We start from the raw sequence: 14,371 nt of genomic DNA on the forward strand, positions 1-14,371 counted from the left end.
TATTAATAACTCTAACAAGCTATTGATTACTTAACGGATGAACGAATTTGTGAATGTAGTATGTATAAATTTCTTCGTACTAAAACGTGCCAAATGAGACATATCAAGTTTATTATAATTTAAAATTAAGGATTCAATACGGAACACAAGTTTCACCAAGACCGTAATGATCTGTTGCGTTTATCTTCTTTACTGTAAGTCAAATTCTTGCGAACGGAGCGCATATTTCGGTATTTTTACTATTCTCAGTGCTGAGAATGCCATATCAAGATATCCAAGGGCGCATTGTGATTTTTACATCTCTTGCGAACATCGAAGATATAATTTTCCACAGCTTGCTGTTAAATTCACCGGTATATTGCATAGTAGTGCTAAAATATCAAACTCTCCGCTCCGCGTATAAATCGCATCGCGTTTCTGCGAACGATCCTTTTAAGAAGCTCGCCAAGGTCAAACAACATATCGCATGATCTTCGATGGCCACTTAATTCCCAGTGTAACCCGAGGTAAAGAGGTACGAAGTGGCTCTAAAGTGCTCGGTACTTATCTACAGCTCATGCGGAAAAGGGAAATACGGAGGATGAAATTGAAGGAGAAAAGAGGCGATAGGGTTGTGGCGATCGTTATTACGCGGCTACTTTCATCAGTGTTGTGGCCCTTACGTGAAAGCGCCGAGTCGAGTCACGAATCGTCGTGTATTCGTCGCAGATTTTACCGGTAATTTGCGGTAATATTATAATCAGCCCCTTGCTGAGCCTGAGGAGGTGCCGACCCTGTGCTCTGGGCTAAATTGATGACCCGTGGAATCGTACGTTTCGCCTTACGTATGCTCCTCTTATTGGACTTGCTTCGCGCGAGTACATCTTTTTAGTATCCTTTTCTTACGTCATTAACCCACCGAACCCTCGAAAATATCTTTTACAGTTAACACCTTTGAATGCACATCGCTAGTTATTCTTATATATTAATATCTCAACACGAACATATTATTCTGTGAATTTATTACGGTTCTTTGGTTTAAATATAATTATTGAGTAGGGTGTTAAGTATTGCTTCGATTTCTCGGATTTATGACACAGGCAGACGCATAATTGCTATTTTTACTGTAGATTTCAGACCTATCGTTGTTCAATCTTTTTGCTTAAAAAGTTGAAGCTTAGAAATTACTCTGTGCTCGCGGAATTGCACATCTACGGGCCAGATGAGTTATTAAGCTTTCGCCTTTGCACCTTTAATAGTAATGACGTGTCATAAACCTGTAGCTCAGTACTTAAACACATTGACAATCAGCAAACGAAATTGCTTTTTGGACCTAATTCGCTCCGCTGGACCCGTGACTTGGACCAGCTTGATGGGGGAGGAGTGCTCGAGGTTTAAATAGAGTCGTGCAAAGGGTTACGATAGGCACTGATTAACCAATTAAGTAAATTGGCTATATTTTGTTAGTATAAAGGGACGAAAATTTAAAGGGACGTCCAAACATTCAGTTTCAGAAGTTTCGTAAGATTTCTCGCACATGGTTTTCACAGTGTGCAAGTATATCTGCATCGTATAGTTTTGCTTTATAGTGTAATTGAGAACAAAGCGGTTTTCGTATATCACCAAAAGGTCGATCCTTCGAAAGTGATATTTTATAGTCGGCACACCATTGTGTCATCATCGCTAAACATGAATCACTATATATAACTTCATGTTATTGAAAAATTATTTATTTTGGAAATATTTAAATGGAAAGAATTTAGTCGAAGTATTAATATAATGATTATAGTAGTGACTATTTGTAGTATATTTTTGACTGAATTTTGACTGAATCTTAAAAGTAAAATTTTGTATCTTCTATGTTATCCGCGATATCTCTATGTACAATGCTAATGTGTACTTGAATGCAAATTGAAGATTGCTGCTTTGTTCTTTTGTTCCAGACGATATTGTGGGAGTTCATTGCACTCATGGCGTAAACCGTTCGGGATATCTTATTTGTAGGTTAGTATATTATATTAAGCAAAATATTAAATATGGTTATCAAAGATCATCTCAGATATGTTTTACATGTTGAAAGATTATATATATATATATGTCGGAGATGAAAGGACATCGGGACTTCCCTTTTGGGATGTTGGGAAAAACCCTAATACCCAAACCCTAGTCCAGGCTTTTACTATAGCTACACTTAAGCAATAAAAGTAAGAAATAGCTTTAATGTTCTGATCCGATTTTGTGACGATGGGCTTAGGCTCGAAGTGACCTAGCAGGTCACTGAATTTAGCCACGATCACTGGAGGGACGTGTACCTGACAGAGGGATGGAATGATTATATAGCTTTCCTTAAAAACAAAGATTGAGAGGTGGGGAGAGGAATATATAAGGGCAGTCTCACTTGGATTTTGGTAGAGTTCTTGAAGACAAGTTTTACTTGTACGTGGAATTATACGTGTATCACATAGCATTCATCATCCCGCGGACTGTGGATTCGTTATTGAACCTGAATTCGTTGTCATCAACATCTCGACCATCCGATCGCCGCTATTACTTATAGCCTTTTATAGCTATGAGTTTCGATTAATATCAGCTATATCCTCGATGGTAAATTTGAGTGAAGGTTCATCGAACGCCCAAAATTCCAACCATAATCCGATATATATGTATATATATATATATACACACACACACATAAGATTTTACAAAATCAATACGTTATTAATTTGCAGTTAAATTAATAAAACTAATGATGTACATAAATTTATTTGTTTTGTTACAGGTATCTTGTACAGCAATTAGGTTGGGAAGTCGATACCTGTTTAAAAGGTAAGTGAACCATAAATTACAAAATTCATACTTTTATAAACATAATTATATAGAAACTAAATAAATATATATATATACTTCACCTACTAAATGTTACAATGAATACTTTACTTTGATGAATACTGTGCCTAGTTTTGTATGTCGTGCGCATGCCATGGATTCGTACACATTTTAATCTCCCACAAATGCATAGATATTCGCAATCTAATAACGACAAATAATAATTCTATCTATATTGAACGCATCGAATAAGATCAACTACGTTACAATAGATACACGCGAAAATGAGAAAAAATATAGGTTAAAGAAAAATTCCTTTCTAAAATTCATAACTCTGTTGAAATTTAGCTTCTCCCGTTTGTTTCTATACCTGTTACACAAGCGAATTTTACGTATTTGTTTCAGCATTCGAAGAGGCTCGTGGCTATCAGATCGAGCGTAAAAACTATATAAGCGCGTTGCAGAAAATACCACGCGAGAAAAGCAAAACGGGTAAAGTCAAAGCGCGACCGAGGGATTGGCTTCCACACCCAACCCAACCATATACGATGGGGCCGCCAGGTCCCGTACCACCGCGTCGCGGTTTCACAAAAGACGGTCCATTTTCGTTGCCACATTTTAGTTTTGGCGGTCCGCCAGCAGGCTTTCGTCCTATGCTACCTCCACCTGGCATGCCGCTGGTACCACCGCCACCAGGTCCTTCGTCTATGTACGGACCGAGGTCATTCAGGTACAGACCGCCACTGCGACCAGCCATGTGTCCACCGCCACCTCGACCAGGTTTCGCATTCCCTATTCCAGGTTTTCCGCCACCATGTCCGTCCAGAACACCCGCTGGAAGGTTACCTCATGTTCCACCAACTCGGTTACCACCACCAAAAATCCCTCCACATCCCCTTCCACATTCTTCGTCAGCGCAACCTGTCGTTTTGAAGCGATTGCAAGGGCAAAAACGAAAGTCGCATGTACGAAATGGCATTGTGTCGCTGTCTAGAAATCCCTCCGGTGTTATTAGGCAAAATAGCCAAATGAGTAGGATAATACCGAAGTTAGTGAAAGAACAGGACTTCACGGTAGATACGTTCGAAGAAAATTTACTCGCCGTCTCGACTCAATCGAACAGGCGGCCAACGAAAGGAAAATTCAATCAAACCAAGTGACGACGTGCCATTTAGGAGTCATGGAACGTTTACTTAAACGTTCAACATCCCGTGTAATTCGCTGTTACCGAAATTCGCAGTTTTCTGCAATGGTTTCGTTAGCCATTAAAGGAATAAACAGTTGCGAGAATGGACAACGGCTACTAATTAACATGACTATGGAAATTTATCTGACTTGGACAGCAAAGAAGCATAAAGATATACTTTGAGTGTGTTTATATGAAATGTGAAAACTTGTACAGTACGATTGACGGCCATCCTACACGACGCCCCTTTCTCGTTATCCCATGCAACATGTTCCTTGACACTATTTTACGAGTACTTTCGTCATTTCTGAGAATAAATACACTTTGTCGATGATATTATTATGATCCAATCCATCACCATTCTCCTTCTGTAATTAATTATTTAAATAACTCATGATCGAGGATTACGATCTAGTACTTAATTGACTACAGACGATTATTGCTATCGTTAATTCCGACTGGAAAGATTACAGTTCGATCTCTGTGCATAGCTTTAGAGTGAAAATAAATCTTTCCAGCAGAGTTAGCCTTAAGTACAGTATTTGCAAATACTGTATATCATACCTTTAAATACGCGTAGACAATTCAAACGGCTTGTTAATTATATTTTATGACTGCAAATACGATGAATCCTTAATTTCTCGATCGGCTTCTTTCCTTACAAATCATTTCGAGCGATCTTCTTTTAAAAAAATCTATTTTTTTTATTAAGGACTACTAGTTTATTATTATTGATTAATAAACAATCATCGTATACTAATATATAATAATGTATTTATCTCTGTACAGTTTAAATCTCAAGCGTATTAACTTGAAAATATTTCTGACCAAGAGATTTGTAAATACTGTGCTACAAACATTTATTTTCATTCTATACTTGACATAATAATTATGCTATTTCTTCGTAAATCATTCCATATTATGATCTTTGTGTGTAATTCAATCCTTTCATATTTTTCATTAATTGTATCGTATGTTAATGTAACGGTAAGAAACAATGTGATGAGAAGAAGAATTCTTACTTGATTTCCTTAGCGTCGTTGGCGTTTGCATTCTGTAAATGGAGTACAGTAGATGTAATTTCTCGTTGTAAATCATGAAGATTAAGAAAATTTTTTGTTAGAAAATATGTTACACGATCAATGTTATTAGCAATGTCACGTAAAGACAAAAGCAGCTATTCTTTGTTCAATAAGATGGAGCTTGAATCGTTTGAAAAGTAAAACGCGAGGAGACTACACTTTACTAGCTTTTCGTAGTATTTAAAATAACTCATATATATAATTAAACGCGGAAGATAAATAACACGTTGAAATCAAGATATTTTCTTGCAGATTTTATGACCTGATGAAATTGTGATGAAAGAAAAATGTATCTGCATACTGTTACAGAGAATTTATATTTTAAATGTAACATTTTACATTTGTAAATATTTCGAGCATGAACGTAATCGTCTCAAGGGGTTATCTTGGATTAGAATGTTCAAAAACAGCGTTTTTTTTTCTAGTGATTTTTTCTAGAAGGGAAAGAAAGAAAGAAATGGTTATTAAATTTTGAGGTATGGTTATATATATATTTAACGAATACAAAAAAATTTTTTTTAAAGTAGAAAAATAAATTATAATAGATTTCTAAGCTTATTTCATGAGCGTCTTGTCGCTACAGTCTTCGATCGGCGGGAAAGATCCACCTCGTAATTCTTGGCTGAAACAAAGAACCAAAAAAGGATTAAATTATTATATATTTTTCTTCTGGGTGAACTAAACAACGGCAGAAAAAAAGTTTATTTAAATAATTGTTATAGTTTATTTTTTTTAAAAACACTTGTTTTTAATTTCACATTTTTTATAAAATTATTAAAAATTAATTAATTAAATTAAATTAATAAATAAATAAATAAATTTATTAATTAAATAAATTAATAAATTAATTACATTAATAAATTAATTAATTTAATTAAATTAATTAATATTGATCATAAAAATATATAACAATTTAATCCTTTTTTGGTTTTTTGTTTCAGTTTTTTTTTATTTAATCTTCTGAAAATTTCAAATATATGTAGAGTACCATATATCAAAGCGATTTTTCAAAATTCTAACAGTTAACGGAGCTACAGAGATCATGCGCTTTTGTGTTATTTCGTATAAAATTGGAGTTCCAGTATTAGTTCAATGAGCGTCGTCGAGCAAGTATCTTGCAACAGTCGTGTAATTCTCTTGTCGGCCTTTACGATTCGCTATTATTTAGATTATTTTGTTACTTTCTTAATTATACGTTTATCATTATTTAATTAGTTTCTTAGTTATATATGTATTTAGGCTTAGTTTACTTAGTTATTATATATTTATATAATTTGTGATAAATGAATATGAATGAATTGAAACGGAAATTTTTGGACCAAGAAGGATGATCAATATTTAAAAAACTGGCACGAAAATATTTAAAAAAATCATCGACCTCCGAATAGGCAAAATTTGAAAAGGGCCAGAGACAGAAAATCAAAATAGAAGTAGGAGAATGCGATATACATGTATAGCCGGATAGCTATATATTATTGCGCGTGTATGTATAAATTTATTGTTGCACATGGAGTCAATATGTATATCTCGTCATTATTAGATGAATCATAGAACAAGGAACATCATAGTTTGTCATGCAGCGAAGTTTAAAAATTTCGGGTTGAAAAGTTTCAGTGTGTTGGCGAATTGGCCTTTTTCGTGCTTTGGATTTAAGGAATCTATTACAGTAAGTACTGAATTGTATTGTGTAATCCTTACACGGTAATAATATTTTACCTGAATTCTTGTCGCATATTGAAATGTAAATATATAATATTTAATAAATTACTTCGTTCGAGATAAAGCCAGGTATTTGATTGTAGGTAAAATCAAATACACGGGTATCAAAATGTCTTTTTGTTAAAATGTCTTTATTTCTTTTGTTACCTATTTGTTTTGATGTGATCTTGTTATCAAGAGAAATTCTCATTGTAAGAAAGAAACGAAGAAAGTCATGTGAAGTACTTTCCATCACAAGACATTTGGTGCATTTGGAAGGAAATGTTATATTTTTCCCCTACGATTAATATTACATTACTTTATACTGATAATATATTCTTCTTATCGGGGATGGTTTCTACTAAAAATGCAAATGTCTGCGGAAGAGATGTGCGTATTTTGTGATTCTCTTCATATATTCGAAAGAGTTGATTAAATGCATTATCTTATATGGCGTAGGTGGATTTATGAAATGTGCACAAATATACAGGCTGGCAACAAGTCTTTTATTTGTGACCCTTCTTACTACATGAATTATAATAAATTTATGAATAAGTTGCAAATAAGCCAAATAAAAGTACCAAAAAAGAAATAAACTAAAGCTGTCTATGAATCGATTTTCACATAATTAAAATAAGTTAATGTAAGTGAACATAAATTAACATAAGTTAATATTTGGCGAAGTCACATAAAAGAACTTTCTTTATTAGCTTTAATATAAGCTTTAATATAAAAAAAAGAATAATAAAAATAAAGATTTTATAAATACATCATATTTTACGTGTTTTTTAATACACATATCAAAGTGCCAATTACGAAGAATCGTCAGGGAACATGCAGTCGATGTATAGAACTGTCCCAAAGATTACAAAAAAAGTATTCTGTAATATTATAGAAATTATATAGAGGATGGAGACAATAGAACGTTCAAAGCTGTAATTGATGTAAAATCAGATTTTCTAGAGACCAAGTAATCCTCAAGAAGGAATACATTGGTCATAGGAAGAAAATGAGAAAAAGGATGGGAAGTCTGTTGTGAGCTGCAAGGCAGTAAGCAAAAACTTACTGATAAATTAGTAAATGAATTGACCGTATATTATGATCTTGTTATCAAGAGGAATTCTCATTGTAAGAAAGAAACGAAGAAAGTCATGTGAAGTACTTTCCATCACAAGATATTAACCAATGAAAATGTTCAGCAGCAAATGTGTTCAACTGACGAAAATTCTTGGTGCATTTGGCAACAAGCAAAGACAAAGAACACATTACGCTATTATGCGCACAAACGTTTCCTTCTCCAAATTGTTCGAGATGTAATTGGCCCAATTTACGAAGAAGTCAACTTAGAAGATGTGTTAAAATTATGCGAACTTACACGAAGTTAGATTTATACAAAAGAGTAACAAAAGTTTGAATTCATTGAAGATTTTACGTCTGGCGGAATAGAGGCAGATAGTCTTTCTAATACGCCGTCTCTTGAAATTAGTGCTGTTACGCAAGAGAAAAGATAAATTCGAAAGTTTGAATTCTCCTATTTGGACTATAGGGCTCCAAAAACATCAGTTTATGAAAAACATACAATTGATATTGCAACATTTACAGTTGCCAGCGTCTTTAATGATAGCTACAAAAACATTTTATCAATGATGCAGATAACGCAATTAAACATTGAAGTCGATTGTTTCAACGTTTGCTAAATAACGGATGAGCAATGTCTAAAGCTCGCTGCAGCAAAGATGAGGAGGAGCGAAAGAAAGCTCGTATCCTTGCAACAAAACAGAAAGGGACTTGAGATAGATTTTTTGAAGATTTGAATTGTAACGTTTGAAATGACGAATTCGAATGTCTAATCACCGATGCAATGGTAGACATTTTCTACATAGTAATCTCCTCTGTGCTATTGATACGTTCGTGTCTAAAATTAATTATTTACCTAAATCTACCGATGTTTCTCTAAAATTTTTTGAAGAAATTATTGTATACATGATTCACAAACAATGTAAGAATCTTATGCGTAAAACTCAACATGGTTATATAATTAATAGGTCGACAGTTACAAAGCTATCGGTTTTCGGTAATTATGTATCAATAGCTTCTGACAGAAGAAAGTAAATTCATGTTATCTTCACCGATTTTTATAAGGTTTCTCGGACAATCAACCATCAAATACTCGGATAAAAGTTATACAATTTTGGTTCCCGTGGAAGTATAACAGAACCCAAAGGGTGCTCGTTCGTAATAACTTTTTTAAGATAATCAAAGTCAAATGAAGAGTATTGCCAGGATCACATCTTGGTCCATATTATCTGTTATTTTCATCAATAATTTAAGTGAATTTGCCCATGTTAATGCGTTATTTATTATACTCTGTATCTGAAAGTCGATTTAATCGAACATTAAGTGAACTTGCAATCTGTTTTAACCAGATTAGCAAACTGGCGTTCTTTGAACGAACTGGAACTAAATATATCGAAATGCCGTATAACGCGAATTACGTAACGTAATGTAAATGTGCGACATTATCGAACAACTCTGCGATCCTCGGAGTTAGGTATATTTATTATATTATAATATTATAAGAATTAAAAACGTCATTGAAATATTTATTATAGTATATTCACGAATATGTTTTCATCAATGTATTTGTCGTACGATTAATAAGGCATAGAAATCTCTAAGCCTAATCAAACGTTCATGCTCAACCTGTAACAGGTGTAACGTCTTTAAAAGTGCTTTATATATCGATAATTAGGCCTATTTTAAAGTATGCCAACATAATCTGAACTGTCGTCAATCAAGATAAATAAAAAAAATGGATAAAAAACAAAAAAATATATAAGTTTCTTAGATTTTTATGGTTTATGACGGAAGGTACTATGCTAGTTATAAGCTTATTCAAACCTTTCTTCATTGCTCTCCAGAAGAATGAAGACGTATTAACGATCTTATTTTTCCGTTTAAACTTATAAATGTAAAAATGAACTTAATGTTCTTTCAAGATCTTTTCGCTCCTCTCCACCTTCTTCTCAAAATTGCTGCAGAATAGTGAAATACGTAACTCTGCAAGATCTTTGCTTTTGGATCTGTCAAATCCTTCAAAACTTCCATTCTACTTGTTGTTGACCATGACCATCCAAACAGAAATTAAATTTGTTTCACTGTTTTCATACATTCTTTGTAATTTCGCGATAATATTATTTTATTCGTGTGTACTACGATATGACGAACAAAATTCCAAAATATTGTAATCCAGATTTGTAATGAGACAGCTTCCCTTATATAAACGAATAAATAAATAAATAAACCTTTTTATAGCCCTTAGAATTCGTTAATTTCGCTAAGCAATAACTGTGTTATATTTTACATAAATGGTTCCTAATTCTTTCGTTTCGTATCTAAGTACTTTTCTGTATATCTCAATAGAAATTGACGCAACTTCTATCGAGCGGAAGCAAGTTGTTACGCTGTACAAAGCTTATCCGAAACAGTAATTTAAATTACCAATAAATTATTGTTACTGCGTGCACTCTCGTTTAAGGATCCTATAATATTCATAATACTTTAATTACTGTATTTCGCTATTGTATCTGTTTTATATTTGTATCACCGTTCTTGAACTATGTACCTTTAAATTTTTCTATGTATTTCCTCACAAATATATACAATGGGATATAGTAGAACGAAATAATTGGTCCTAGAATTTCATTATAACATCAGTTCGTTCTAACATACATATATGTAAATAAAAAATACATATATAAATGCGTACATTGTGATGTTATTCCTAAGAACTGTTCGTTATAATTATATTGCAGATGTTTATCTCATATCTTTGTGAATATAATCGAACAAACAGTATCTAACCAGAGATTCGTTTCGTTCACTAAACTTTAGATATTTTTGCAAAAATTTTATAATTTTAGATATAGAAATATCCAATACGTAGAGTATTGGATATACAACATCTAAAGCATTTCTATACTTTTTATATCCAATATTCTAAGCATCTAATAATTTTCTGTATTTCAAATATTTTATATATTTTCCTATACTATGTTCAAATAGAGTGTTTTCGCATTTTTCAAATTTCCCGATCATGAACAAACATCAGCAGTCTAGTTAAAGCATTTATTTATTTTACGATCATTCGTTATAACATATCCCATTGTACCCTCTGGAACCTAAGCGTTCCTGAATACCACGCGGAATTCACGCACGTTGAACGCGCGAAGCTAGATATTTGGAGGGCGAGAGGGATGGATTTCGCAATGTTTAAGTAAGGAATGTTCGATGTTTTACGTTGGTTCTGTTACGTAGGTAGGTATTGCGCGTGATACAGACACGATGGAGAACGTACAGAGGGGACAAGGTCGAACACGGGCCGTGACTCGTCGTCGTACGTCCCTTGTCTCGTTCTGAGATATTAAAGTGATTCAATATTCGGCTCCGGTCATAGGTCACTCGTGTAGGAGGGACATGTCTTTTATGCGCCTGTCCATATATCACGAACTGCCGTTGGCGTGCGTGGAATAATTCCACGAGAAATTGCACGCGTCATACGCGAGTAACGCCCTGAGACTCTTGGCGATCTCTGCCAGTGGCCTTGGATACGTAGCTTGAAACAAGGAAGAATATAAATCAACTATATGTAGATTACGTATCTATTTTATGTCTAATCATCGAACGCTTCAAGTTACAAACGCTGTTTTTTCTGCGCTAAATGTATGCGAACACTACGGGTAAAGAACATCATAAGTCGTATTTTCCATGTTTAATAAGGGAGCAGTTGAATATGAGATTTATTTGTTATATGTTTGTTTAAAGTATTGGCTAAGTTCTGAGTGGCAAATTCGTGATATATCAACGAAGGGGAAATGTAGAAGAAGAATTAAAAACGTCATTGAGATAATATTTTAAGTGAAACTAATTGCTTGTAAAGGCGGATATTAACAAATTGTTTGATAATAAAGAAAATAGAGAAATCCTACTCCTCTCTAATATTAGTAGTTTCTTATTATGCACTGTGCTTTTAGGCAACAGCGATCGTTACGCGTATATCGATAAGATTTATTAATAAGGATTGTTAAGTGTAAAGAAAATGTAAAAAAAGCAAGATAAGTTTAGAAGGAAAGTATACGATTTCTTCGGGTCTCTCCACGCGTGTACAGTGTTCGGTTTAAATGGAGGTGATTAAATATTTTGAAAAATATAGAATATATGTAAAGGTATACAATGGTATTAAAAGATCACCCAGTTTAAAAAAAGGGTTCTTCCCAAGCACTTTTGATTCCTATAATTGTGAAAGATATTGTATAAATGTTAGAATAAATATTTTTGTATAATATCTAAGTACGTAGCGGTTAAGGAAGTGTAACATCGTGAAGCATAAATTGCTCTTTGTTAACGAGGTATTGTATAAAAATGTAAGGAAACTGAAGCATATATTTCGTACGATGAAAATATTCCAAATGTACTTATGTCGCATGTGTTATTTTTTTAGTATAAAAATGTGTAAAATGGAGATTATGTAATTCTTACATACACGAAAGCTCCTGCTATTAATAAAGTGAAAAATTACTGAAATTGCATCGAGTGTTATTTACACGCTACACTTTCCTAGCTATGTGTATGCGTATGTATATGTATTATGATATTACATAGCAATTATGAGAAAAAAAGACATTGTGTATTTAAAATTGAATTATTTTGCTTGTCTCATATGTTTACTGTGATATAATACAATCAATGCTTAATGGGAGGGGTATGAAATATAAAATAAGCAAAATGTGGGAATACGATACGAAGCGAAGCTATAGTATAACACATGTAAAGTAATTATTAACTTGTAAAATATAAATATATGGAATGGTGATATCTTCGCACAGTTCCTGATACATTTCTTCAAATTACAGGCCCGTAAATTATTCACCGTTCCAATTTGTCGAATAACCATGCAGCTTTGTTATTAAACGCAATTCGAAGGATCAGTTTTCATACCGGTGACCCGCGAAATTTGCAATCTCACGAGGCGAAGTAATATCGGCGAGAGACGTAGGTGAAAAATAAGGGAATTCAAAACAGATCTTAATCACAGGGAGAGAAAGGCAGCAAGAAACGACAAGCGATCAATCGAACGAAGAGTTTGTCGCTGATTTCGCTTAGGGTAATCTGTACGAATGACTTCTTCAAGAAAGTACAACGAACTGTGCAGCGAGTCACTGGGACGCGAAAGATTTTTGAAAGCGGACACGATTCCCCGCGCGGAAGTAAATATCATCGTGGCGATTCGACATCGTGCCACTATGAAACTAGATCGTACATATAGAAGCGTATAATTTGTCACGACGGAGTGGAACAATTCGAAAGGGTACACAAATCTCGGTAAGGCAATCGTAGTTGAGTTGGACGAACTAAAAGACAGCGGGGAAAGCGGAGCTCGAGGTGGAAGGATCGTCGCCCTGCTCACCGCGATTCCTGGTACACGGGGACAATTCAACAGCAACTTCTGCACAAGCCTGGCAACGATCACGAGAAATAATAGTCCGCTTGAGTCGGCTAATGCTCGTCTTCCTTCGAGACAGTAGTTTTCCGCTAAGCATTCGCTCGCCACCTATCTCAGCTAGACATTAGATTTATCGACATATTTTCTCAGTCTTTTGCCAGACTTTATTTATTTTTGTACAACGACAATCCACCTCGTCCCAGTCTATACCAGTTCCCTTTCTCCCTTTCGACCCTCCTCGTTTCTGGCTATCTGAGAATTCTGTTCGCCTTGTTTCAGATTTGCCAGACACATTGCGAAGAGAATACGCTGGTTGAACAAGAGGAGACCCAAAACGAGATGATGATGACGCGAAATAGATAAAGGGGAACATTCTCGGTCATACTCGAAGAAAGGAATGTTCGCTGTCTGTTCGGTGTATATATACGTTTAAACTACCTAGTCGAATACTGTTGGATGTCGCAACAGAAATTTTATCTGTGAAAAAGTGATTTCGTACTTTGGAAAAATAATTAAGATAATTTAATTAAATATCTACTATATTTTAGCAAACTTTAATTATAATCTTGATAATTCGTCTCTGCAAGAACGGTTTTTAGGCATAGTCTATAGATTACGGATAAATAGATAAAGGGCAAATTAAGCTTGCAAACTGGTCTTCGTGACTCAAACTTTTGTTTAGAAAAATGTTCATGCTCGGCACTCGGTTACTCGTGAAAAAGGAAATCATCTCATCTAACTGCCGCGCGATCGTCTAAAACGGTACTGCGAATGCGCCTCGACGCGGATTCAAACTTTTCGAATAATTCGTAAAAAGCCACGCAGCGACAAACAAGTCCATAAAGAGTCGGCTTCCTCTTTCTTTCTTTCTTTCTTTATTTCTTATTCTCTTTCTGCGCTTTTACAGTTTCTCCTTTCGGCTAGCCGTTTAACGGAAGTTTCACATTTCACCGCGATATATTCAAAATACGCGTGTCACGATGCAATAAAATTCGAATTCACGTTCGTTAGATATCGAACGACTATCTCTTTCAAATATTTTGCAACGAATACTTATAACTTTTGGATTCGTCCAGTGTTCCCTACTAACTTCAGCAG

General features: G+C 34.3%; 1 protein-coding gene across 1 annotated transcript in view; it reads left to right on the forward strand.

The window, feature by feature from the left end:
• LOC100746418 (RNA/RNP complex-1-interacting phosphatase) overlaps positions 1 to 5,346 on the forward strand; it is a 44,403-nt gene extending 39,057 nt beyond the window's left edge. Inside the window, exons 7-9 of the mRNA XM_003489572.4 lie at positions 1,923 to 1,983; positions 2,759 to 2,805; positions 3,211 to 5,346. Coding sequence (XP_003489620.1) covers positions 1,923 to 1,983; positions 2,759 to 2,805; positions 3,211 to 3,965 — 863 coding nt within the window. The 3' untranslated portion in view covers positions 3,966 to 5,346. The remainder of the gene's footprint in view (positions 1 to 1,922; positions 1,984 to 2,758; positions 2,806 to 3,210) is intronic.
• Positions 5,347 to 14,371: the final 9,025 nt, after the last annotated feature.

Source organism: Bombus impatiens, unplaced genomic scaffold, assembly GCF_000188095.3.
Source record: "Bombus impatiens unplaced genomic scaffold, BIMP_2.2 scf_0344, whole genome shotgun sequence".
Lineage (NCBI taxonomy): Eukaryota > Metazoa > Arthropoda > Insecta > Hymenoptera > Apidae > Bombus > Bombus impatiens.